The sequence below is a fragment of the Nematolebias whitei genome, chromosome 22 (assembly GCF_014905685.2).
Source record: "Nematolebias whitei isolate Nwh7 chromosome 22, NemWhi1, whole genome shotgun sequence".
Lineage (NCBI taxonomy): Eukaryota > Metazoa > Chordata > Actinopteri > Cyprinodontiformes > Rivulidae > Nematolebias > Nematolebias whitei.
The window spans coordinates 4,671,470-4,697,727 of record NC_056519.1 but is presented as its reverse complement, the minus strand read 5'-3'; the positions used below and the strand labels follow the sequence as shown (position 1 = coordinate 4,697,727).

Sequence of the window (26,258 nt, the reverse complement as noted above, 5' to 3'; positions counted from 1 at the left end):
CCAGTTAGCCACAGCCGCTCAGGTTCCACAGGTTCCAGTTCATTTTGAGAACTGAGTCTTGGATCCTTTTTACACATCAGCAACAGAGGCCAAGACTGCGCTCTGCTTAAAGAAACTCAAGACTCCAACATTGTCTGTAAGCAAAATATCTCGCAAACCAATAGATTAATTTTAATGAAGCTCTCAAACTAACCACTGGATGAACATCTTCAGCTGATCAACTTAACTGTCAACCCTAGTTCATAGAGCCACCACAGGCAAGCCACCTTGGCAAACAAAACTGGCTCGGAGGCTAATTCTGGCATGGTAGTAGCTGAGAGTCATTCCTGACACAGATTGCATGTGCTAAAATATTAGACAAGAACTACTGGAGCCCCAAAGAGTCAGAATTAGAGCTTTAGGCGTATAACCATTTATAAGTATGCCCTAATGTAGTGGTTCTCAACCACGGTCCTTGAGGAACACCATCCTGCTTGTTTTAGTTGTTTCTCTGCTTTCACACACCTGATTTGAATATATATTTTTTTCATTCAACCTTTATTTAGACAGGTTAATCCCATTGAGCCTTGGGGACTCATTTACAAGAGAGACCTGATTTCTTTAACAAAGAGTGACGACAACAATGACAATAGACGAGCATAAGAGGCATACAGATTTTTTTTTTTGTACTAATTAAAATAAAATGGCAACAAAAAAAACAGTCAAAAGGAAAAAGTAGCAAAAAACAACAACAAAAAAAAAAAACAGCTAGATTGTAAGGCGGTGTAGAAAACTAAAAACAGGAACATGTCTGCATTGGTTTTTGCCAGGAACTTAACAGATGTTTAAAGTCACTTAGAGAGGTCATGGTTGAGAGCTTTAGATCTTATTGCAAGATATTCCAGGAAACCGGAGCGGAGTAGGAGAAGGCCCTTTTGTCTAGTTCAGACCTCACTGAGGGAACACTGCAGGTAATGTCCTGAGAGCGCACGCTGTAGCTGCACTCACGCAGAGACATGTAGAAGTATGAAGGCAACAGACCAAGAAGTGATTTAAAGATGAAAATATACCAGTGAGTCTGCGTGAAGTTAATTATGACCAGTTAACCAGTGAATACAGGGTGCAAACCAGTGAATACAGGGTGCAGTGATGGGTACCATAGTTACAGCCAGTTATGAATCTTAGTGCACCATGATAGACAGCATCCAACATCTGAAGGGTTCTTGTAGGAGCGTTCATGTAAATAATGTCACCATGGTCAATGGAGGGAAGGAAGGTCACAGATACAAGGCGTTTTCTAGCATTCAGGGTTAGACAGGATCTGTTTCTGAAAAAGAAACCCAGTTTAACTTTCAGTTTCTTTACTGGGTTTTCCACGTGAAGCTTAAAAGAGAGCGAGTCGACCAAGATACCCAAATATTTATAGGAATCGACAAATTCAATAGGGACACTATTTGAGGATAAAATCATAGGAAGAACTAATGGGACCGACTTCCTGTTTGAAAAAAAACATCCCTTTGGTTTTGTCGGCATTTAGGACAAGTTTGAGACGGAACAAATCTGACTGGATGATGTCTAAGGCGGATTGCAACGAATGAATGGGTGATTAACGGCTTCTGCAGAATTTAATGAAGTAATTAAATCACTAAATCAGGTGTGTTGGAAACAACCAAAACATGCAGGATAGTGTTCCTTAAGGAACAGTGTTGGTAACCAATGGGCCTAACACATACAAAAGTGGGATCTGACCCCAAATAAAGTCACATAATTATTTTGTCCTCATCGCTCTACAGGAGAAACACCTGTTGATGGAATTCATATTAATTAATGGCTACCTGCATTTTTTTGGAGGGGATTTAAGCTGCATTTATGTGCTCAATAGAAATTAGCATTGGCCACGGGGTAATTTTTTCCTCTTTGTTGGCCTCCAGCTGGTAGCCTGAGGCTGTTTGAGAATGAAACGCTGAGGCCGTTGGAGCTAAACTACGTGTAGACCCTGGCCAAAACTAGTTCAGCTTCCTCAGCAGTGTGCTCAAAATGACTCGTACAAAAATGCAGAAAGGTTGCAAGATGCTTTTATTCCTTTGACTCTCCTCGGCTGACGTGAGTGTTCCTTGAAATTAAAGCCAGGGACCATTTGGAGACTTGTTAAGACCCCCCCTCCTTTCTTTGACACACTCAGGCAGACAACCCTCACACATGCACACACATCTTACTTGTCAGGTTGTGATAAATATGCAAAGCGAAGTGGACAATAGGCCCGAGCAGCTGATGCTGTCAGTCTGCACGCTGGAAAAAACAAAGGCTCTCCTCTTGTCTGAATCTGTGTGGGTTCAGTTCAGAACCGACGAGTGAAAAAAACAGAAAACTGGAAAAAATTATCATTTTCTGCAAAACATGCAGCGTGAACTCCGAGTGCTGACTGAGTTTGCTGAAAATTTGTTTAAGACGCTAAAACTGAACTGTAAAAGTTCAAACAAGCAGAACAGAAGCTAAAAGCTAAAAGGAGCAAACTTGTATCCGAGTAAAATGAGCAGAACTAGCTACAAGCTAAAGCCTGTGAAAGTTGCAACCTAAAACCAACAAGACATCTAAAATCTTAAATCGGCTAAAGAGTAGCTAAAATTCAAGCACAAATATTTACTTAAATTAAGCTAAACAGTAGCTTCTACCTAAAATTTGCAAAACGGAGAGCTGAGAAATAAAATGAGCTTAACATTAGCTTAACCAGACAAACTTACTAAAACTTACAATCAGAAACATCGTAGACAAATAAAATTTGTACAATAGCTAAAAGCTAAAAGAAGTGCAACAGTAGTTAAAAACTATCAAGCTTGTAATTGAACTCTAAAATTATCTAAACCATAGATCAACTTAAAAATGCAACAACAGCTAAACACTAAACAAAAAACGGCAGCTAAAAGCCAAAAGTAGGAAAAAAATCTAGTTAAAGGCTTAAATTTGCAATACAGTGGCTAGAAACTAAAATTAACAATGATATGAACCTAAAATGAGCAAAACAGTAGCTAAAACATAAGATAAGCACAAAGATTTTCTTAATAAGCAAAACTGTAGTTTCAACCGAAAATTTGCTAAACCACAGCTAAGAGATGAAATGAGCTCCACATTAGCTAAAATCGCAAAATTAAACAAAAATTAAAATCAACAACATTGTAGACAAATTAATACAACAGTAGCTAAAAGAAGCACAACAGTAGTTGCTGAACTCTAAAGTAGCTCAACTCAAAAGTAGTGCAACATCAGCTGAAAGTTAAACAGAACAGCAGTTGAAATTAGAACAGCAGCAGCTAAATGCTGAAAGTAGAAAAAAATATCTAGCTAAAAGCTTAAATACACTAGCTAAAATCTAAAATTGAAAAAGCTAAGTAAGATCTAGCAAAATATTAGTTAAACCTTAAGATAAGCTGAAATAGCTACCTAAAAAAAGCAAAACGGTAGCTTCAATATAAAATGTTGCTAAACCGTAGCTAAGAAATAAAACGAGCTCATCGTTAGCAAAAGAAACAAAACTGTAACAAGAAATTTAAATCAGCAACATTTAACAAATAAAACAAACAAAATAAATAACATTTGCTCAACAGTAGCTAAAAGCTAAAAGAAGAAACTATCCATCTCGTTACTGAACTCTAAAATTAGCTAAAATGTAGCTCAACAAAAAAGTAGTGCAACAGCAGCTACAAGTTGAACAGCAGCTTAAAGCTGTTCATTCAGCCTTTATTTAGACGGGTAAATCCCAGTGAGCCTCCAGGACTCATTTACAAGAGAGACCTGATTTCAACAAAGAATGACGACAACGACGGACAACAGCTAAAAAAGTTTAAAAAAAAAACAGCAGCTAAAATTGGAACAGCAGCAGCTAAAAGTAAAAAATAGAACAGCAACTAAAAGTTGAACAGCAGCTAAAAGCTAAATAAATAAAACGCCAGCTAAAATTAGAAGAGCAGCACCTAAAAGTAAAAAAACAAACATATATATATATAGAACAAAAGCTAAAAGTTGAACAGCAGCCAGAAGATACAAAACCTAGAACAGCAGCTAAAATTAGAACGGTAGCAGCTAAAAGCCAAAAGTAGAAAAAAAAACCCTAAATGCTTATATTGGCAATATAATGGCTAAAATCTAAAATTAGCAAAGCTTAGTAAACTCTAGCAATGGCAAAACAGTAGCTAAAACAATTAATCAAAAGGATTTCAAAGCTAAAATTAATATTTTAAATACTCGTTTTTCATGGATCCCATTCCAAATCGTATAAACATTACAAATGCCAAAGTCACAGCATCGGTCTCCGGCATAATCTGAACATTTTGCTAAATGGTTAAAACAGCTAAAGGTTTGGTGAAGTAAAATAACTTGTTTCTAAAGTACCAATTCACAGCTCAAGGCATTTGTGGAATAAAAGCATTCACATGCCTCTTAGTAAATGTATTTATTTATTTTTAATCAAAGGAAGACAGCAGAGCATGTCAAGTCTTCACTTCGTCACCATCTCATGAAGACGGGAATAAAAAGCGTTAATGTTGAGTCAGCGTCCAAACGAGACGGAGCGACAGAAGAAACGAAGCGGAGGATGATGGGTGAGGTTCGTTACTGACCTTCTGGCTCGTTTTTGATCAGCTCCTCCATCTTGCGTTGCTTCAATGTGTCCACAACATCCGCCAGGCTGCCTTTGCGTCTCTCGGGGGTCCCGAGGGTACCCGTGGCCGAGCCGCCGTCGCTGCAGGGTCGCCCCCCGCCTCCGCCCTCCTCTTTGCCCGGTGAGGTAGCATTGTGCTGTGGGTAAGGACTTGGTGAACTCCCCTTGGTGCCGTCGTGATCCTGAAAGGAGAAGACAAACGGAAATAAAAAGTTTAAACTTGAAGAAATAAAAAAAGCAACTTCAGACGAAAAAATAAAAGTAAAAATGGAGATTAGGGAGGAGCTGGCACAAACCTGCTCATTATCTCCATCCTTCTTTCCAATTCTTACTATCTTTATTCCCCCTGTCCCCTATTCTTATATCTCAATGCAACAACTTTCATCCGTGGCCAGTTATCTCAAGTCGGGGCATGCGTCTTCAGTCTCTCGCGCATCCTCTGGAATCTGCATTTGACTGACTTGGAGGTACTTGACAGAACGAGCACATGAAACAACAGTAAGACGCTCTGCGCGCTCACAAGTGTCACGCTAACTCTTCATCACAAAGCTTTTCGTGGCTCCCTTTGAGAAACGTCCAACGCTGTAGTGATCGACGCCCAACTTTCAGAGCCGACAAACTTTTGCCTCGAGATCCGCGATGGTTTATGCTGAGGGTGCAACTCAGGCGAAACACAGAAATCAGTAGAAATAACGCATTCCTTTTAAAAGAAGAAAGCTCTGGAGCGGTGACAGTTGATTCCATAAAGACAACTTTTAAGGCACCAACATCACTGGCTAATGTAAAGCTTTTCTGTTTTTACGATGACTAATCTTCTCGTGTCAAAAGTTTAGTTTTTAACATATTCATTTAAACTTTGGGAGAAAGTGATGGTAAGCATATCTGCATAAAAATAATTATTTGAAAGCCGGCAGACACCCAGGGGATCAGATTCATCAATAAATTGTTTTGCAGGCACAAATAAGGACGCGGTGCATCGATTAAGTCAAGTCCTTGCAAAATGGAATTTGCTTATAAAATGTGATTGTAACCAAATTTATTTATTTTTAGAGTTATACAAGAAAACCCAACCACTTTTTTATAAATCGCCAGGGCTGAAGTTGCTCAATTCTAAACATTAGAACTGTATGTGACGTGCATTTTATTGTGAAATATTTACTATCTCATGAAAGCTTGTAGTAAATAAGTCTACGGGAAAGGAGCAAAGGACGAGGAGCAATCTGCTGCATGGCTGCATTCACAAAAACAGGGCGAGCATGGCAGGAACGTTGTAATTCATCCTCAAAGTTTACAGTAAACCCTATTTGAATACCGTTCATGCACACTGGCTGTTTTCAGAACAAAAAGAAGACTGCAAACTGATTAACTTGGCAGTGACAATGAACCTGAAAGCAGCAGGTGAAGGCTACTGTAAGTACAGTTTAGCCTGTTAATCTTTGGCCCAGTAAAACCCGTGTTTGTTTTTTGCAGCTAGCATTACAGACCTAACACTGGCTCAGGCCAATTAACAGTGGCATGGACAGGGAGGATGCCATCACCTTAAAAACACGTTCTAGACGCCGATACGCCGGAGACTGCGTGGGTAATATAAACTGAACTCAAAAACATAAATGTTGTTGTGACAAATGAACGCTCACGTGGGTATGTTAAGGCGTGCTGTTTAATTACAGCAAGAAATGAGTCAGTAAGTCATTCATGCAGCCAGTCTGTCAGCTCAGCTCTTTGCGAGCACGAGGGTCAATGGTCCACAGGGTTAATCTTTGGCTAATCTCGCTGCAGTATAGGCACACGCCACCTGAGACAGTGGAACACATACACTGGAAAGTTCCTCTCTTTGTCCGTGTGTCAGAAGGACTTATGTGCATTCCAGGTATATTAAATGTATTGTGTTAAGGCAGATATGTAATCATTAACTCCCAGAGAGCGCACAGTCCATGAAGAGGTAATCAGGACAGCAAGAAACTCTGGGGTTTATTTTCTTTTAAGAGTAGAGGACAACAAAGGACAAATAATATGAAGGAATGCATGTCACCCGCTGCTTTTTAAACTGAAATCTAATTATTTTGGGAACGGGCATACTTAAACCACCTTGCAGATGTTCTGCATGATCTCATGCCATATCATGAAGCCTGTTGGTGCTCGGAGTACATGTTGACTTTCAGCTACTAGCTCACAAAACTTTAGCTCGTTATTCTTAAAATCCACTGAGTTTGAGCCATTTTTTTTGTGTTTGCTAAGGTTAGTGAGCTGGGGCAGATGTCTTGAAATAGGGTCGACCCTAGTGCTTAATTTGAGCCGGATCCTGGTGGAACAGGATCCGGGAACTCTGATTTTGACAGGGTGCGTTCCGGTAACTGTTTACTTGGATTCGGTAACTCTCAGGTTTATTACTAATAAAGTTATGAAGAAATATGACTGCCTTGAACAAATAAACTCGTATTGACTATGCAAGCTGAAAAAAATTACATAAACACTCATTTTAAACACAACAGCCACTTACGAGCTTCGTAATATCACATATGAGCTGCCCCTTCAAGTGGCATTTCCTCCAGACAGAGGAGGCACCTGGAGGTTTCAGATGTGGAGTCGGACGAGGACAGTGAATTCAGCGGAGAAGAATCGGGTGCAGAACTGTCGAGTGGGAGGGGGTAGGACGCTTGACAGAAGCGGAGTGTTTACAAATCTAGATAAACGTAGATGTTTAACGATAGGGGTGCAACAATACATCAATTTAAATCGATACGTCGATTGATTCAATTGTATCGTGGCAAAACTAAAACATGGATTCATATCGTCATCTTTAGAATACGCTTTTATTTTGAAATTCCTGTCTGTCACCATTTCCGTGCACAGCTGCGCTCTGCGGCCGCCTCAGCAACATGGCAGACGAGGCAGACAACGCAGATAATGAAATTCACTCTCCTGCTGGATTTAGATCAACTCTGTGGAAATATTTTGAACTCCAGCAGAAGGACGGCTCAACAGACACAACTCGTGTCGTATGCAACAGGTGCCAGTACGAGTCAAAATACTCGGGGAAACAACAAATTTGTCTGTTCGCCTGAAGAAGAAACGCGGCATTGATAGCCATGTTATGTACGCTCAATATCTATTTTTGTTTACAAGTGAAAGGGTAATCAGGGCACTTTTAAGTTAACTGGCTTAAAAAATGCACTTAAACACGAGAAATGTGAGACTGTACTGAACAGGCCATTTTTATTTTTTCAATAATTAAAAAAAAGTTTTTATTTGAATGCCTGGTGCCTGTAATAACAGAAATAAAATGGTTAAATCATATTTGAATTGTTTTTGTGAATTTATTTATATGTAAATGAGATGAGCATTTGATATCGCAATTATCGATCGCAGACTTGTGAATCGATTAGGATCGAAATCGTATCGTGACAGACGTTGCGATAGAGAAAAATTGTATCGTCAAACACAGTAATTAATATAATATCGTATCGTGGTCCCTGTTTAACAAATTGTTAAATACAGCAAAAAGCAGGAAATCTCATCTACTTTATTGAAAACTTTCTAGGGGAGGACCCCCAGACGCCAACAACCCCCCTGTTGGCCCGCCTCCATTTCCATTCCGGCATCGACCGATTTACAAATTAAGCCCTGGTTGACCCCAAAAGTTAAATCGTAAAATATGTTGCTAACAGAAAAGTGGGTTGACAGCACAATGTGACATTGTAGCATCATGTTCGTAATTTTCTAAGACCAGTAGACCGTGGCGGACATCTTGATCTGCGCAGACTCCAAAAAGTCAACCAGTTATAGGTGTACACTTTGCAATGGTCAAAAACATGGAAGACATTTTCTACACTGATCATAAATATATCCCAGTTTACAAAAACAAAAGTACATTTTCTGTTGGATTAAAATGATCAAGCAGAGGCTGTCTGTACTGTCAGTACTTTCATTGTTAGTGGCCCAACTCCATATGAGAGGTACGGCAGACCATTATCACTTGGCATTTCCAACACCTCACTGGCTCTCTCACTCGGGCTCTTTGTGTTTCCACACTCTGAATAAGTCAGCAAGCTCAATAATTCACTCATTTTCTTCTTGTGTTGAAGCGGACTGGCAGGTTGTGACGGCAGCAATAGAGCTGCAACATCATGATGTTTAAAAAGTACTTTGCTACGAGTTACTCCGTTTACAATGCAGCATAGCTGTAATTTATTACACTTCAATACATTTCTAATTCATGACAGAATGTTGCACACGAATATTAGATTATTATTTGTCCCGACAAAAACGGGACACGTATTCCGACGTCCCAACTGCAGGGCTCATGGGTAAAACCCCCAAAATGAATAAAAGTAAAAAAAAATACTAATCAACATATAACCTAGCATTTTCACAGAAAAGTTAACGCAAATCTATTTTTTTTTTTAAACAAATACCTTTTTTAACGTAACTGATTACAGGTGCATCAATTTATAAATTAAATTAGTAACTAGCAGGGGTGGAAGTAATGAATTACAAATACTCACATTACTGTAATCAAGTAGACATTTTGGGGTACTTGTACTTTTATGAGTATTTCTTTCAAGTGTGTAATTTTACTCATACTTGAGTACAATTTAGTCCATGTAATCTACTTCACTACTTTTAAAATCAGAAGTTGCTACTGAGTACAGCCGCAATTTGAATTAATATTCAAACCGTTCATCTGCATCTTTGCAGCCAATAAAGTTCAGATCACGAAAACGCCAATTACTACGACGTAAGCAAAGGACAACTCCGTAGAGTAGAGAGTCGTTTAGAGTCGACTCTTCACAGCCAAACGAAGCCGGACAGACTCTCAACTAATACCAGCTCCTGCTGACGCCGAACAAAAGGCTCAGAAAGTGAAGGGAGACAGAAATGTCAGAGTTTGAGACTCTTACCTGCCTGTTGTTCGCAGTGTATTTGGAAAAGTTTAAACTGTTCTATGCCATTTCAAAAACATGTGTGTTGTTCTTTTAATAAACAAAGATCCTGCTTTATCTAAATTTGTTTACAAAAGAAATGGCCTTAGTGTACTTGACTGTTAGTCTGAGAAATGTGCTTTGAAAGTAGCTGTTCTATACAGTAAATCAAACTGAATACCTTCTAGTAATACTATGAGTAGTTTTTGAGAAAAGTATTTTTATAACATCCATACTTTTACTTGTAATTGAGTACAGTTTAAGCAGTGTAACGGTACTTGTACTTGAGTACAAATGTTCAGTACTCTTTCCACCTCTGGTAACTAGTTACTTAAAAGGATGCTCGTCGGTTCGATCCAAGATGGCCACCACAACTATGACCTTAGGAGGCACACAAATGGTTAAAGCTCAGCCAATTTTACAGAGATTGAGCTCAGATTTGGTGTGGTAGTAGCTGAGAGTATTCCCCAATGGATACGTCAGTATTATTTACTAACTAAATTATCATGTACTACTGGACAGGTTTGAATGAAACGCTCCATCACTGGATTCATGTTAGTTTTTGTGACGGTAGCTGAACGCCACCCCAACGAGGGGGAGGTGGCGCAGAGGCTAGAGAAGGTGGGCCTGTGATTGGAAGGTCACGGTTCGACTCCCCATACCGACATCAAAATGTGGGTGGGAAAAGTGAAACACTTTTGCCCCACTCTGAACCCTTGAGCAAGGCCCTTAACCCCACGACTCGGTGAGACTACCTGTATAAATAAAGGTTAAATAAATTACAATCTATCTTGAAATAAAACTGTCTTGTGACGCAGCGAGCGATATGCATCCCTTCAAGGAATTTATGGGCTGTGCCTCCTTCACAACGAGCAGATTTAACAACAAAAAAGAAGCTAAATTTGAAATTAACAAAGCCAGAGAAGCAGTGTTATTAGAGGAAATCACAGAAGAGCAAGTTGAAAGCGAGGGAGCAGGAGGAAGGCAGGCGTCTTGAAGGCAACGGTCACACCTGTCACATCCCATTTATCTAATCCAGCGCCTGCTTAAAAGAGCCGCACTCTTTCTTTCGAGAAAGATGTCGCGCAAACAAAACAAACGGAACAAGAATATGGATGGGAGAGGGGGTTGAAGGGTTGTCGGATCGCTTTGCCGTGTCGAGAAGCTGCCAGGGAGATGTCATCTGGCTGGGACCAACAATGAAGGTCATTTCCCGATCAAATGGAATTAGCGGGGAGCCGTGGCTGCTTCAAAGACCCCGGTACATTAGGGCCCGCGGCGTTGTTTGTGTGTGAACTCCGACAGACAGCGCTGATCCTGAAGGCAACTTAAATGGCTTATGTATCTTTCCTCCGTCAACCTCCGAGCATATAATCCACGCGCCTCGCAAAGACCAAAACAGAGGGATCAAAATAAAAGACGACGAGACGCGAGGCAGATTTTCTGATGTAAATAGGTGTCAGCCGCAGCGGCGCACTCCTCCCGCGGTAACACCGGTTGCAAAACTTTCCTCATCGACATGCATTTATTCATGAGCACAAACAGAAATCCTGAGCGCCGTAAACGTCCGTGCCCTCTCGGTGCACGTGTGCGGAGCAGGCCTTTCCCCCTGCATGTGTGTGCAGCGCTGCCACAGCCTGTAGGTGCGCGTGTGCACATGTAAGAGCGTCTGCATGCATGTATTTATACGGCTGCATGTGTGGGCGGTTCTGCCTTTAGTTTGCAGATGTCAATTCTCCTCCAAACGACTGGAACAAAGTGAAAACTGCGCCTCACTCTCTTTATCCTTTTACAGCCTCTGCAATGGAACCGAATTAAACAACTTTTGTCTTCTTAAGCTCATCTGTGAGGGGAGGTTGATCTAAAAACACTTAAGTCTTGCCAAAAAAAAAAAAAAAGGAAGAAAATTCTATTTTTCCTGCAGCCAGCACAGATGCCGCTCTTCATTCATTTATTTATTTATTTATTTGCAATCATTTAAACTTTTTTCAGCCTAATTCAGCAAAAACATGCTCCCCCTGACTTCCTTCTAGTAATTTAAGCTTCCTTCGGCTTGTTTTAGCTACTATTCAGCTGTTTGTAGCAAATTTCAGCTTTTCTTAGATCATTTTAAAAACTTTTTTTGTGCTAATTTATGCTTCTCTCAGCCATGGTGGGAACAATTAAACTCCCTCCACTTCCTTTTGGAAATTTAAGCTTCTTTCTACATTTCTTTAGCTACTATTCAGCTGTTTTATAGAAAAACTAGGATAACTCTGCCATGTTTAGAGCTATTCAGCTGAAATTTGGCGTATTGGTAGCTGACATCGATCCCTAACAGATTCTGATTGAAAATCAAAAATCCAAGATGGCCGCCTTAGCAAAAAAGGAAAAAAATTGTATAAATCAGCCAATTTTAGTCATAATGAGCTGAAAGTTGGTGTGATGAGAGCTGACAACGTTTCCCATCCAATGCTGGATGAAAATAAAAATTCCAAGATGGCCACCAACGCTACTTTTGAACGGATTTAACTCGGCCATTTTTACACATACAGAGCTGAAATTCGGTGAAGTTATAGCTGAGAACGTTCCCTATCGCATACTGCATCCAAATCAAAAATCCAAGATGGCCGCCTTAGCTAAGAAGGAAAAAAAATACAATAACTGGCATTTTGAGAGCTGTTCTGCTGAAAGTTGGGATCGTGGTAGCTGAGAGCAAACACAAACGCTTAGTACTGTCAGATCGACGGTTTACATCAGCAGCAGCTTGGCACGTTCTGCTTCCTTCTGATATTTGAAGCTACTTTTCAACCGTTTCCTTGACGTTCTTAAGCAAGAAGCATTCGCACTTGAATTTTCACCGGAAATGCAAATTCTCTAGTTGTTTTTTTGTCTGGTGCCCGACAGAAGAAACTTTCTTCCTCCCTGTTCCAGCCCGACACGTCTCGGGCTGTGAAAGGTGTACGCGTGAAGAAACGATGCTTAACGCTCGGCGCGTCGCCACGAATCAAGGCGTGGACGACGTGGCAAGTAGAGCTGGAACCGGCGCACACTTAAACGCACCAGGAGGATGCCACTGATCGCTCCCTGCAGGGGGGCGGTTAGAGTCAGGTACGCCAGGGCTGCCAGTCTTTACCATACTTAAATAAAAAAAACTGACATGCTGCAAAACACACACACATGCAGCAAATCCCTTTACGTGCCATGGCTAAACACAGACGTTGTCAGTTTTGACTGGGAGGACCCTCAGGCTAGGACAAACCAGTAAAAATTATTTCCTTCTCATGTCAGAAAAATATGGCAAAACGCTCGTAATGGTTCTAAAATAACGACGCTTATTTAAATAGGAAAACCATTTCATTCGTCCAAGAATGCCCCGTCTTTATCTGACAGCGCACAGCAGCTGTATTTGCCGTGTTTTAAATAGCAGTTTTGGCTAAAATGCACGCCAGGATATTGTACCGCGACCCCTCGCTGTTGACAGGCAGGCGTGTGTTGATTCATTAGCGCATCACTGGCATGAGAAATTAAGTGTGACCACTGTGTCTCAAGACTGGCTGCGTTAAATCTGTCACGTTCACATGAACACACGCGATCACACGTTCGAACTGTAGGTTTAAAAAGATAAATAAATAAAGAGGTGGAGGAAGACGAGTCTGAAATAACGCTCGGTGAAATATCATTACAGCTCTGCGCAGTGTAAGCGGGGATCTGGGCTGTTAATGAAATTATTAGTTCGTCCGTTAGCACGTCGATGAAAGAAGATGCTCGCCTCGGCCTGATGTGATTATTTTTTTTTTTCCTCAAGTATTTGCAAACATAAACATTAAAAAGAATAAAAAGCAAGTGAGAAAAGAAAGATGAAAAATGATAATTGGCTCATCCTGTTCTGCCGGGGGTGATATTTAGGGGGATTAACTGTTTTTTTAATTTATTTGTAGTTTCAGTGTAGGACACCTGCTTTCTGTAATCATCACTTGTCCTGTCGCCCTGCAGGTTGTTGTAAACGTATTTAACGTTGTTGTAAAGGTTGTGACACAGCGATGTCATCAGTGTCATCATCATATGTTAATATTTTAATCTGTAGCTTTCATAAACTTTGGGCCAGCTGATTAGTTCATTTTATCTGCCTACGACGAAACAAAATGTTTTCCTTTGGATGAAATACTGCCTTTAACTACCAGTTAACGTATTTCCCAGCTTAACCTTCCAGAAAGTTTCTGTAATTTTTGTCCACGTCTTTGTAAAACCTGGACATCACAAATCAGTTTAATCTATTTATTATTTATTAGACGACATGTTTCAAATCCGACACAAATCAAGTGTTTTTTCAAAGCGACCTCATTTCATCCTAATTTTACATCATCGAAGTGTGACAGGCGTCGAACTTGTGCCACGACACAAAGGATGAAATGGATAATTTTGTCAGCTCCGATCGATCGAACAACTTCAGAATTCATGCACGTGTGTTGACACGTGCAGCCTCCAGGGGTCTGCAGCCTGCGGCTCTGGAGCTACTCTTTCAACCTTTGACCAAAACTAACTAGGAAATTATACCCACAACAAAAACTGACTAGTTTTAGCAGTTTCCCTGTCATTTCCTTTACAAATATGTGGATACTTGTACTAATACGCAGAGTAAATTTTAGGGATGCACGATATTGGATTTTTGGCCAATATCCGATATGTTAAAACATATTTGGCCGATAACCGATACTAATACTGATATTTTTTCCCTAGACCTACTTACAGAGATTAAAGCTTTCTCTGCTCTGGAATTAAAACACGTTATTCTGCATGATCTTTGTCAGTGTGGCCTGCTACCAAATGCAGATGCCAAACAGGGCTGAAAATGATGCAACAATATATAAATATATATAGGGGTGCACCGATTGCAGTTTTCTGGCCAATCACCGATTTCTAAAAAGTCTGACCTGCCGATTCCAATTTTTGGCCGATACTGATTTTGATCTATAAGCGACACTGTCGGGTGTTATAAGGTCACAACGCACCTTCAATGTTCCAATATTATTTTATTGAAAAACATAGCCTTGAACAATATCCTAGAAACGATACAAACTTGTTTTAACTGGCCATGAGGTGGTGCTCTGAAATATAAATGAAGTTCAGACAATTCTTCAAACTAAAAACAAAAAAAATCTGTAAAATCGGTTTCTCATGCAAGTATCAGCTAATTTCTGAATTCCTAAATTAAGGAAATCGGGGCCAATTTATCGGTGCACTCCTATATTTTTATTTATAAATATATACATAAAATGTATAAATCGCCTTTTGTATCGGCGAGTGATTTTGATGGAATGGCCGATATTTAACTGTATCACTAATATCGGCCAATATCGATACATACCGATAATATTGTGCATCCCTAGTAAATTTATTATTATTATTATACAATATAAAAAAGCACAAGCCTACACAGTTCATTGTTTTAGTAAAAAAATAAAATTTGACAAAATAATACAGTATATATATTTTTCTTTAGAAGAATCCAGTCTTCTGCGATGGACTCGTGACCTGGTTATGGGCACCAGTTCATTCAACCATTATTTATACAGGTTAGTCTGAGTCACAAGGACTCATTTACAAGTGACCTTTGACCCCCTGCTACCCAAAAAGGAAGACACGAGTAAAGATGATGGATGGAACTGAGTATGTCTCAAAATGTAAAAATATCAATAAATGTTATGGCCCATGGGCCACTAGTTGATATTTGATAATGACAACTGTAGCAGGTTTTGCAGCGTTGGACACATTTAATTGAGTGAACTAAGGGGCAGAAATGGCTCTTTTGATCGTGGAGGTTGCAGAGCCGTGCTCTAAACGCAGCGTGCTGTTCGTGACATCACACTTTCTGCACCTGCAGGTCACTTCAGAGCCGTGGACCGTTCACGCTCGAGTCCGATGGCGTTCAGTTTGTGATGTGAACATAGACGTCGGCATCAACACCTGCAGTCCACGACTAACACTGACCCACACAGGATCTTATCAAGATTTTCAGTTTAAAAAAGGAAAAAATATATATATTTAAGACGTATATAAGAGGAGAAATGATCAGCTAAGCAGCTTGGACCTGACAGGCTGGACATGAACAGAAACTGGAAATCTAAACCAGCAGGACGTTTCCTCCAACATGATGGGCCCGTTTAGATTCCCCACTGGTGGATTTTATTTAATTATGAAGCTTCTGAACGTGATGGACGGGGGTTTTGCTACAGCAAAAAGCAGTGAACACACATCACTTTCTTAGTTCAATATGTTTAAAATAATATCTATCTATCTATATATATATATATATATTTGCAACAAACTCTGTGTTACTCTCTCTGTCAAGTTGAGATAAAGAGTTCTGCGTATGATGCTGCCCTATTAGTCTGTTTTACTTTATTTAAAAAACCTTTTCTTGCTTCTAATTATTATTATTATTATTATTAGTGTTTCTGAGTGGTACAACTCACAGAAAGGAGGAAAAGGAAAAATGGTGACGCACACAAAAAAAACCTTTAAACACTGGAGAAATTGTATTTCCTGTGAAAATGCAGTGTGAATGCTTATTGCTGAAGAACTTGCCGAAAAACAGCTGAAATTAGCTAAAATATGCTGAAATGTAGCTGAATTGGAAGAACAAGAATAATTTAGCAGAAGAAAGCAGAAATAACACATAATTGCTGAATTAGGTTAGCATAAGCAGAAATTAGCACAACAATTAGGGAAATGGCAAAATAAAAGCTGAGTTTAGCAAAACAATTGGCTGAAAAGGCAGAAAGACTAAACTACCAGAAGTAAGCAGAAAGAGCTGAGATGAGCTAAAAAATGTGGAATTAGCTGATCTTAATTTAGCAAAAAACAGCTAAAAAGTAGCTGAAATAGTAGAAAAAGCTGAAACTAGCTAAATAAAGCCGAAAGAACCATAACAAGTTGAAATTAGTAGAAATGCGTTAATTAGGCTGAAAGTAGGAGAAATGAGCACAAAGTGGACATCAACTGAAAAAAGCTGAAATTAGTGGGGGGGAGCTGAAAAGTAGCTAAAAAAGCAGAAAGAGGCTTAAATTACCAGAAGGAAATGGAGAGCACATTTTTGCTAAATTAGGTTGAAAAAAGTTGAAATGAGTGCAAAGAATGTGGAATTAGCTGAAAATGCTTAAGTTAGCTTAAAAACGGCTAAATAGTATCTGAAATGGTAGAAAAAGGGGCCGAGATGGTGTAGAGGCAGGGCAGCTGACTCGGAACTCGAAGGGCCTGGTCCGAGATGTGCAATGACCGGGTTCGATCCCAGGTCATTGCACATCTCGTGGTGTCTCTGAGCAGGACGCCCAATCCCTTATTGATCCCCGGGCGCCTACATAGCTGCCCACTGCTCCACCTGGGTGAACCCCATGTGCGATGGGTGAAATGCAGAGAGCCAATTTCGTCTTTGTGTGGGAACAGACAATGACAACACATAGCACTTTATTATAAAAGCTGAAGCTTGCAGAAATAACTTGGAAGAAGCACACGGATGGTATGGTTAGCAGAAAGAAGCTGAAGAGAGCACAAAACAGCTGAAAGTAGCTGAAAACCTGTTTGAACTGGCAGAAAGAAGCTGAAGCAGAACACAATGTGAAAGGAGCAGTAAAAAGTTGTAAACAGATGTAAAGATTTGAAGGAGGTAAAATGAGCTCAACTCATTTTCTTTGAGGAGACAAATGGCAGAAAAGGCTAAATATTTCAAAAAGCTAAAGTTGCACCAATACCAAAAGTCATAGCAGGATTGTCCTGAAAGAGCTGAACGTTTTATGATTTGTTGAAACAATTTTAAAACCGTGGGACGAGAATTGTGCCCAAAAAAAAAAAACGTACCGAAGAAAATTGGATGACAACAGTGTGAATGATTCATAAACATTCAATTAAACAGAGCTGGAGCCGCTCCTGAGCAGTCTGATCACATCTGTCTTCATCACTTCAGCTGGATCACATCTGGACCTTCTAAGGTCAGGGATGCTCCCGGTGAGCTGCTAAAATTATTCCCATCATGCATTTCAACAGAGCCCAGATGTAGCGAGAGCTTCACGTCCACTTTGACGCGTTCACTCAGAGTTTGTCCAAGAACGGGACTTTGATACAGTTTGTTACAGCGTCGGTTTCACTCAGGTGGAGCCCAACAGGCAGGAGGTGCAGGAATGAAGAGGCCAGCGTGTGGCTGAGCTCCTCCGCCGTGCTAATTCACCACGACAAGATAAAGCTGTAATCTCAGCCCCCCCCTCCCACTCCACTCTGGCTGTCCCCTGCTGTCTCACTTCCAAGCCGACCGGTCGCAGATGAGCCTTTTACTTCCCAGCTATCACTTTCCAACAACTGCCCCGAGAGCAGGAGACCCCCGTCTCCATCCCTCGGGGGCCCTTCAACACCCCCAGCTTGTGGTTAATCCTTCCTCTCTCTCTCTTCCACCTCACTCTTCATCCACTGACAGTCAGCTGTGAAGAGGATTGGCACTGTTGACCCCCCCCAGCACCATCCCTCAAATAGACACATTTAACAACATAAGTGGGCTCGTGAACACACGTCTCTCCTCGATCATCAAACCGCTGAATATTTTTATTCTCCGTCGCCCGAGGAGAGTGGCAGTAAAAACGAAGCCCTGATCTAAATGGACCAGGATTAATCTAATCGCTGTCCCGAACAGATAACCCAAGAGTGCGTGTTCCTCCACGCTCCCAGGACTTTGGTTTACGGTCAGCACCTGCCACACACGCAGAGTCCAGCCGGGGAGGCGTGTGCGCCCTAATCAGCGGGATAATTACAGAATTAGCTTTTCATTACAACTCGTAAGCACCGTTTATTGTTTTACAGCACGGAGGAGTTTATTGTCAGCCAGGGGGGCAAAGGTCGACGGGTGTTTTCAGAGGGATACTGCTGGTGTGTTTGGATTCAAATTGTTTCACAAAGTCCAATCACCTAATCTTTATGGAAGATAATGACAGCTGTATCACAGGAAGTTGACCCTATATGGTCAGCTAAACCTATTTGTGTACAACACCAGCACTTGCTTGCAAACTGAGTCGGAAACGTGTAGACGCAACCAGGCTCTACCAGTACAGCGTATGGAAACGGCCATACATGCAGCACCGTCTCTCACATTCAGGGGCTCAGTCATGCAACTGTGCATCAAGTGGTTTTAGATGAAACTAGAAAGTTCCTGGATAAGCTTTGACGGGAACTGCCACGTGGCGGCCATGTTAAACTTTTGATTAGACAGTACTATGTGTTGGGGTTTGCTCTCAGCTACCAACAAACCAAACTTCAGTCGAACGTGACAAAAATTCAACGAGTTATAGTCATTTTTCTTTTAAGCTATGGTGGCCATCTTGGATTTTTTTATTTGGATTCAGTATGTGATGGGGAACATTCTCAGCTATAACCTCTCCAAATTCCAGCTCTATAGTTGTAAATTTAAATTTAGCTTTGACAGCCATCTTTAGTGTTTGAGTTCAGTGTTTATTGGGCATTGTTGGGGACTGCACTTATTATTATCCACCTGACAAGGGTTTCTTAACTTTGAATCTTACTCTTCCGTCAACTTTAATATGGCCCAAACTGCAATGTGTACCCCCACAGATTATATCAAAATGACCGACTCAGCACTTTGATGTGCGCTGTTACTTTTATTGGCATTTCGAGTTACCATGGCGATGCAATTTGCAAAGACAGTTTTTCTCATTGAAAAGCACAGACTGAACTTAGTCATTCTTTGAAATCCTGAGCTGAAATTTGGTATAATCATAGCTGAGAGCGAGCCGTTTTACATTCTTAATGCTAATTAAATATCCAAAATGGCTGCCTTAGCTGAAAGAGAAAAAAATACGAAAACTCAGCCATTTTTAGAGCGATTCGGTTGAAATTTGGTGCGGTGGTAGTTGAGAACAATGCCCAATAAACACTGAAATCAAATAAAACACTAAATATGGCTGTCAAAGATAAAGTTAATGAATTTAACTCAGCTACTTTTACATATATAGAGCTGAAATTTGGTGTGAGTATAGCTGAGAATGTTTCCACATACTGAATTCAAATTAAAACATCCAAGATGGGAACAATGACTATCATTGATTTTTGCCATGTTCTGCTGAGAACAAACCTGAACAGATAATAATGTCAAATCAAAAATTTAACATGGCTGCCACGTGGCAGTCCCCGTTAAAGTTCTTAAGGAACTTTATTATTCTTAACTACCACCACACCAAATTTCAGCCGAATAGCTCTAAAAATGGTTGAGTTATCACATTTTTTTTTTCTCTTTTAGCTAAGGTGGCCATCTTGGATTTTTAATTTGCATAAGGAATGTATATCCACTCGCTCTCGGCTACGACCATACCAAATTTCAGCTCAGTATTTCAAATTATGACCGAGTTCAGTCTGTGCTTTTCAATTAGAAAAATGGCATCTTTGTTTGCAAATTACGTCGCCATGGTAACTCCAAATGCCAATAAAAGTAAAAGCACACATCAGGGTGCCAAGGCGGTCGTTTTGATATAAGAATTGTGGGGGTACACATTGCGATTTACGCTGCATTAAAGTTGACAGAAGAGAAAGATAAAGTTAAGAAACCCTTGTCAGGTGGATAATAATAGGCAGCCCACAATAAAACAAAGCAGGTGCACCCAAACAGTAGCCTAAAACTTTCCGTTGTTTCTCTGCCAGTTATATTTAAACAAAAACCTGCAGCTTCCAGCAACAATCGTTTCTTCCTTTTTAGGGCTCAACAGTTTGTCTGTGCTCGTTGCAAAAGCATGCGGAGTAATTCTGTGTTGAGTAAACAGCATTATCTTAAAAGTTTATCAGATTCAAGAAAAACTGTTGTACTTTATAGACATTCACTTTGAATAGTTAAAAAAAATCCAATCGTTCTGAATGCGTTGCAGCCCCAAACTGCGTCACACGACCTTTGCTTATAGATAAATATAGAAGCTTATGGAAGTTCTTTTATAGGAGAAATTCACATATTCAAACATTTGTTTAACGCAAAGTCTGTCATGTAGATGCAAACAGGACAAATTAGAATAACTGCTTGATAATGTGTCCTCAACTAGGAATGTTCGGGATACTTGAATATTTGTTCAAATGAACAAATGTGAAGAGTTCCTGCGACCGTCATGGCCGTGTCTTTTAGCTGGTTAACACCGGCACATGGACGTGCCGACCTGCCTCATACCTGGGCTTCTTTTCTTTTGACAGAACAAGTATCATCTACAAATTAAATAAAAATAAAAAAACAACTCAAAGCGTCCCAAGCTTCTATCTCTGCCCTTGTATTTTATTTTGAAAGGGTTCTAAAATGTGCATCCCTGTCCACGTTGATCCGCTGGACCGGTGGAAGTGAAAGAAATATCTCGGGTGAATAAAATGAACTTGACTGTGTGGTCGCTGACATTCAGCCGCTGCACACGTCAGCTCCAGTTCAGCCTCCACCTGTTTCCTGGTGCAACTCCGAGCCTGCTCTGCCAACCAGCAAGACCGTGAAGACAAGAGACTCGAACCCGCGGCCGTCCTTACCGTGCTGGGAGGGCTGTCCAGGTTGCGACTGGGGGGCGAGCGAGGGGACACCTTGCCGCAGTAGGAGGCCAGGGGGAGGTGGATGACACCGCCCAGTCCCTCGCTCTCCTCGTCCTCCACTCGCTGTCTGCTGGTTGCCATGGTTACCTCTCCATCTGTCCCCCCATATGGAGAGGCTGGTCGCTTGGAAGACATCCTGGAAAAGAGTAGGATACGGAGAAGAAGGGGAGGAAAAACAGGAGGGAGAGTGAGCAATGTTCACAAACGAGAGGCTGACGGCTGCAGCGACGGAGCCGGAGGGGAAGTTCCCACAGATAAACTCCTCCGTGAGGTTCTTACATGTCATCGACCTGCTTTAAACTCTTTTGTTTTTCTTCTCAACAAGTTCCTTTTCTCTTCTGTCAGACTGCTGGCAGACCTACACACACACACACACACACACACACACACACTCTCTCTCAGGTCTTACAATATGTTTACCACGGGGGCCATTCAGCGTTCACTTCTCCAAAAGACGGGGCCATTACTGCAAATGGAGCGAGCTTGCACGGGCATTGTGGAGGAAATGACCACGTCTTGACAATAGGCTTTTCACAGAGAAACACAGGCCGAGGGCAGTATGCACAGTGGCAATAATATGTATTTATAAAAACCTGCGGACAATGGAGGAACCGGAGGAAAATAGCGAGCAACATGACAGCCCTACTGTTTGCATTTGTTATCATGGCTTTGTTCCCTTGGAAAAAGGGAAAAGGATATAAAGCCACGTCTATTAGATGAACTCTGTCTCTCACAAGGTAAATTTGCCTCCCTGTACTTCAGCTGAATGGAGATGAAGTGACTGTGCGGCAATAATAGAATTTAATGCGGTTCTCGGCGTCGCCTGAGTGCTTTCAGATGCACTTGTCAGCCTTGAAGCCACTGCGACTATGACCCTGGGTAATAGGCTGCCGGCGCTCTGCCGCGCAGAGGCGACACACGACGGCGATGGAGGGACGGGGTTCTGATCATGGAGGTAGAAACAAGCAACAGGCGTTCGCCTCAATCATTCTTAATTATTTATTTTTACACATCTGCACACGTCCCTGAACTGACTTTAATTGACTCTCGGCCTTTCTCGCTCAGATTCCTCCCCTCGTCTCCAGTAAACTGATTACGCTCCTGACTCTATTGGATTTCCTCCGGACTGTACATCTGGCATTCTTCCTCGGAGCAGCCCTGCCCCTAATTCATTGCTTATTTACCTCATGACGGTGGAAACGCAAACGATATCGAGCGCAGCTCAAAGCGTCACTCCAGGACACGTTCGGAAAACTCCCAAGTTTTAGAAATGGGAGAACGTAATTTAATTATTTCAGGAAACTCTGTCCAGATAATTTAATAATTTTAACCAATTTATGAATTTCATTACTTGCACGTTGCTGAGTGTGTTTTTACTTCTGAGAAGTTTTTCAGGATCGCAGAAGAAGCAACGAAAAGCCCCGTTTCCTCCGAACATCTACTCGGCGCATGCTTTAACTCTTAAATCAAAGCATCGCAGCTTTAATGATTTCTAAAACATACGATTCGCTGCATTCTTGGGTGAAATAACGCTGAAGTTGAAATATTTGCTCTCAGAAAAGGACAGGATGTGCGGGAGAAGAACAAACAGCATGAAAACACATCAACAGGAACAAATGATTTCTTTATCTCTCCTCCACCTGAGCTCAGCAAAAGCAAACAAACAAACAAACAAAAAACTCGCACACGTCCACTTCAGCTTTTCCTTCAACGGGAACAGATAAAACGTTTTATCGCTGAAACGCATCGAGACGAAAACTGAAACCGACTTGTGAAAACAGTTATGATACGTAAGTTGTAAAAAGTGTCATTTCACACGCCGGCCAACGGGCCCAGCTGTACAAACTGCCTTTTGAGCCACGCGACACACACACACACACACACACACACACACACACACACACACACAGAACAGAGGTCTGTCTTCATCACTACCTGTTTACTTTGCCTCCTTTCACTCGCTCACACTAAGGCCTTTTGTAGCAGACACAAACACACGGGCCCTTGTACCCTGAACACACACCTCTGTCCCACCAGAACCGGACACACGGACCTGGGCTCGGCTCGGAGGCCTCTCGGCCCACGCTCATACGGAAACTTTGATTTATAATTTCATCCATTTCGACCACAGTAGCTGCTCATCCACAGATTTGTCACTCGTGTGTCAAACTTGTTTGTTTATTTAATCGGGATATCTGGCTGCTTCTCCCCACTCTGCTTCAACTTCCTCAGAGGAGGGTGCCTTTAAAATAAGTCCTCTTTACAGCTCCTCTGGTTATAAACTCCCCCTTGCTCCTCTCAGACGGCCTTTGAAGTGGAAGCACGACACGACCGGACACAGCGGGCGTCGCAGGTTACGCCGGCTGCTTCGTTTAAAGTTCGGCAGCAGGAGCCCCCGAGGAAACGCAAAATAAAAGGATGCAGTTTATTAAGCTGACGAAATAGTGATAATTAGTGAGTATTAGCATTAATTCACTCTTTTATATAACAAAATCACCCACTTTCATGCTGCAGCCTTCTGTTAAAAAGCCTTTCTGCTTCGTAAAAACTCCCAACTCACAAACGCTCACATGTGCACGGTGAGAGCGCTAAGCTGAGATTAGAGCGCCACTTCCCCTTGGCTTTTTCACGATTAGTGGCTCCTCAACTAAGTCCCTCTCATATCGCATATGTCGTCCGCCGCTAAGTCACTAATCGGACAGCAGCGGACGTCCATTAGCGGGCGGAATAATCGCCATCGGCGGTGGTTAACCGTCTCCTGGCCGCGGCTCGCTGTAATCAAGGCGCCCATTTCGTGTTGGCAGAGCTGCAGCTGGGAGCGCTCTCACATGCAGGAAAACACACGTTTCAATGAGTTGAGGAGAACGGGGACAACGGTTTAAGACAAAGCAATTATAGGAATGTGACACACACACACGGTTGTTTGCTCGGTGTGTTTGGCTGCTAACATAATCATGGCGCTAACTGCTCTTGTTAACTCCTCTACTCAGAACAAGCTTTCAGGGAGCGTGGGAGCCTCCTCTGGAGAATTCCTCAGCAGTGTGTGTGTTCATGTGTGTGTGGCTGCTCTTTAAATTTAAGCTCATTGTTTTAATCAGCGCACAAATGCAGCACGCAGTCGATCCAATCCAGCGTTTATGGTTTTTTTTTTAAAAGTCTCTGCCACCTTTGAAAAAGCTCAGCAGCCTCTGCCCGTCACTCAGGTGAGGCTCCATCTTTGAAATTCTTCTCTGAGGGAATGGAAGGGCATCAAATAGTTGAGTGGAATGTGCCTTTCTAGATAAGGCTGTTTTTTTTTATTTGCCTCCGAAGAGCCGAGTGCAACATTTACAAACGTGTGGCACCTCAGGCAGGAATTTAAACCAACACATCGTGCTGCTTTATCGCCATTATTCCCCCTTTCAACTCGTCTCTGCCCTTCGTCGCACGCTGTTGAACTTATTTGAACATCCCTCTCTCTCTCCTCCTTCCTGCCTCTCTCTGCTCTGTTGTTCTCTCTTTACACAATCAGCTGTTTTGTAAGAATGTCCCTCCATCCCTCCCTTCTCTCCAGCTCGTTCCAACTTGAGCAGACTTTTAAGGATATTGCCTAAAATCTATTTATAGACTCGTCGTCTTTGACGCCCTGCGACCACAAAACTTCTCGTTCGATCTTTCGGAGCAACGTTAAACGACGAAGCTAATTACGAGAAGCGTCGAGCTTATTTTACAGCTGGCCTGTGAGCGCGTCGTTGTGCGACAAATCAAACCGTTCTGCCCGGTTCAAGCTGCAAAGTGGCTCGATTTTGTCCTTGGAACAGCTCCTATAGACACCTCAGTCTCGAACACAAAGCGTCCTCTGTGAAGCGCCTTAAATCGCCGGCCGGCAGCCCTAACCGTGCTTCCTGTCCAGCTTCACCACAAAAGACAACAACACACAACCTCATATCACTGCTGCTATTCAGCCACAAACACACGGAGGAAAAAAGTTGTTTTCGGTGTAAAGGCCTCAACTTTTCTCCGATTCATTCATCCACCCAAAGTTTTCGTCATCATACTTTCCCTGTCATGCCTGTTAGCTTTCCTTATTAGGACGCTGTTTATGTCCTAACATTGAGTTACTGGACATGGACGTCTTTTCTGGCAAAAAAAAGGATGAGGAGAAAGATAAGGGGAAAGTTTTCTGCACTCATTTGTCTCGAAGTGAGGACGGCTCGTGGGAAAATCCTGCTTCAGAAAAGGGAATGAGAGGCAGAAAGACAACGCTGGGGGAGGAGTGGGGGCTGCATGAAAATAGACAGGCAAGGAGCGGAGAAGTGCATCCGGTGGATGGTGACCCCGATCCCCTGGTGGCGTTGTGAAAAGGGGGAGGCGGCTTAATGTTTATTGAGCGACGGACAGTGTTTTACCATTGTCATGCGAGGCATCTATTTGTGCTGCGTTTGTTAAGCAATCCATAAAGGAGTTGCAGCATTTGTCTCACTGTCAGAGACTTGGCCTGGGCTCGCAAAGTGCACACAGACACACACACACACACAAACACACACACACACACACACAGGAGAACACACACACACAGGAGAACACAAACACACACACAAGCTTTTTCTCGCACATAAACGACAACACAAGAGTCCCAGCTGGCCTCTTTCTTTCGTCCCATGCTTTGAAGGTCTCCAACCTCTGCCCAAATGGTCTAACCCCCCCCCCCACACACACACACACACACACACACCACCAACAACTCTGTGCCCCACCCCCCACCCCCACCATCTCTACCTGGAAAGACAGAGGTTTCATTGTGAACTCACGGAGTCCAGGTTTCCTGACACTGTCTCCTATTGTAGATCATGGGATTGGGGGGGGACAGGGTGTGTGTTTTTTTTGTGTGTGTTTTTGAGGGAAGGGGGGGCACAGTGTGATTAGTGTAAGACAAGCCGCCTGGACTGATGGATGAATAAAGGAATGTGAAGATGTGACCACCGAGTGCATGTACAGTACCTGCTGCTCTGATGATGCTGGAATGCCTCCAGCTGACCTTTGACATGCCCCCCCCCCACCCACTCAGTGACCCCGTGTCATATGACCTGACTCTAGTTAGCTCTTTTGAGATGGTGTGTGTGTGTGTGTGTGTGTGG

The 26,258-nt window shown here is 42.0% G+C and overlaps 1 protein-coding gene across 6 annotated transcripts in view; it reads right to left on the bottom strand.

Annotated features, from left to right (window-relative positions):
• The window catches only part of sox5 (SRY-box transcription factor 5), a 122,765-nt gene that overhangs the window by 93,249 nt on the left and 3,258 nt on the right, over positions 1 to 26,258 (bottom strand). For 5 of the 6 annotated variants that reach the window (XM_037695888.1, XM_037695889.1, XM_037695891.1 and 2 more), the window contains exons 2-3: positions 21,082 to 21,277; positions 4,593 to 4,815 (exon numbers count right to left, since the gene is read on the bottom strand). In XM_037695888.1, coding sequence (XP_037551816.1) covers positions 4,593 to 4,815; positions 21,082 to 21,277 — 419 coding nt within the window. Of the gene's footprint in view, positions 1 to 4,592; positions 4,816 to 21,081; positions 21,278 to 21,420; positions 21,481 to 26,258 lie in introns of those variants that run through there. The other variant, XM_037695890.1, reaches the window with a different exon arrangement.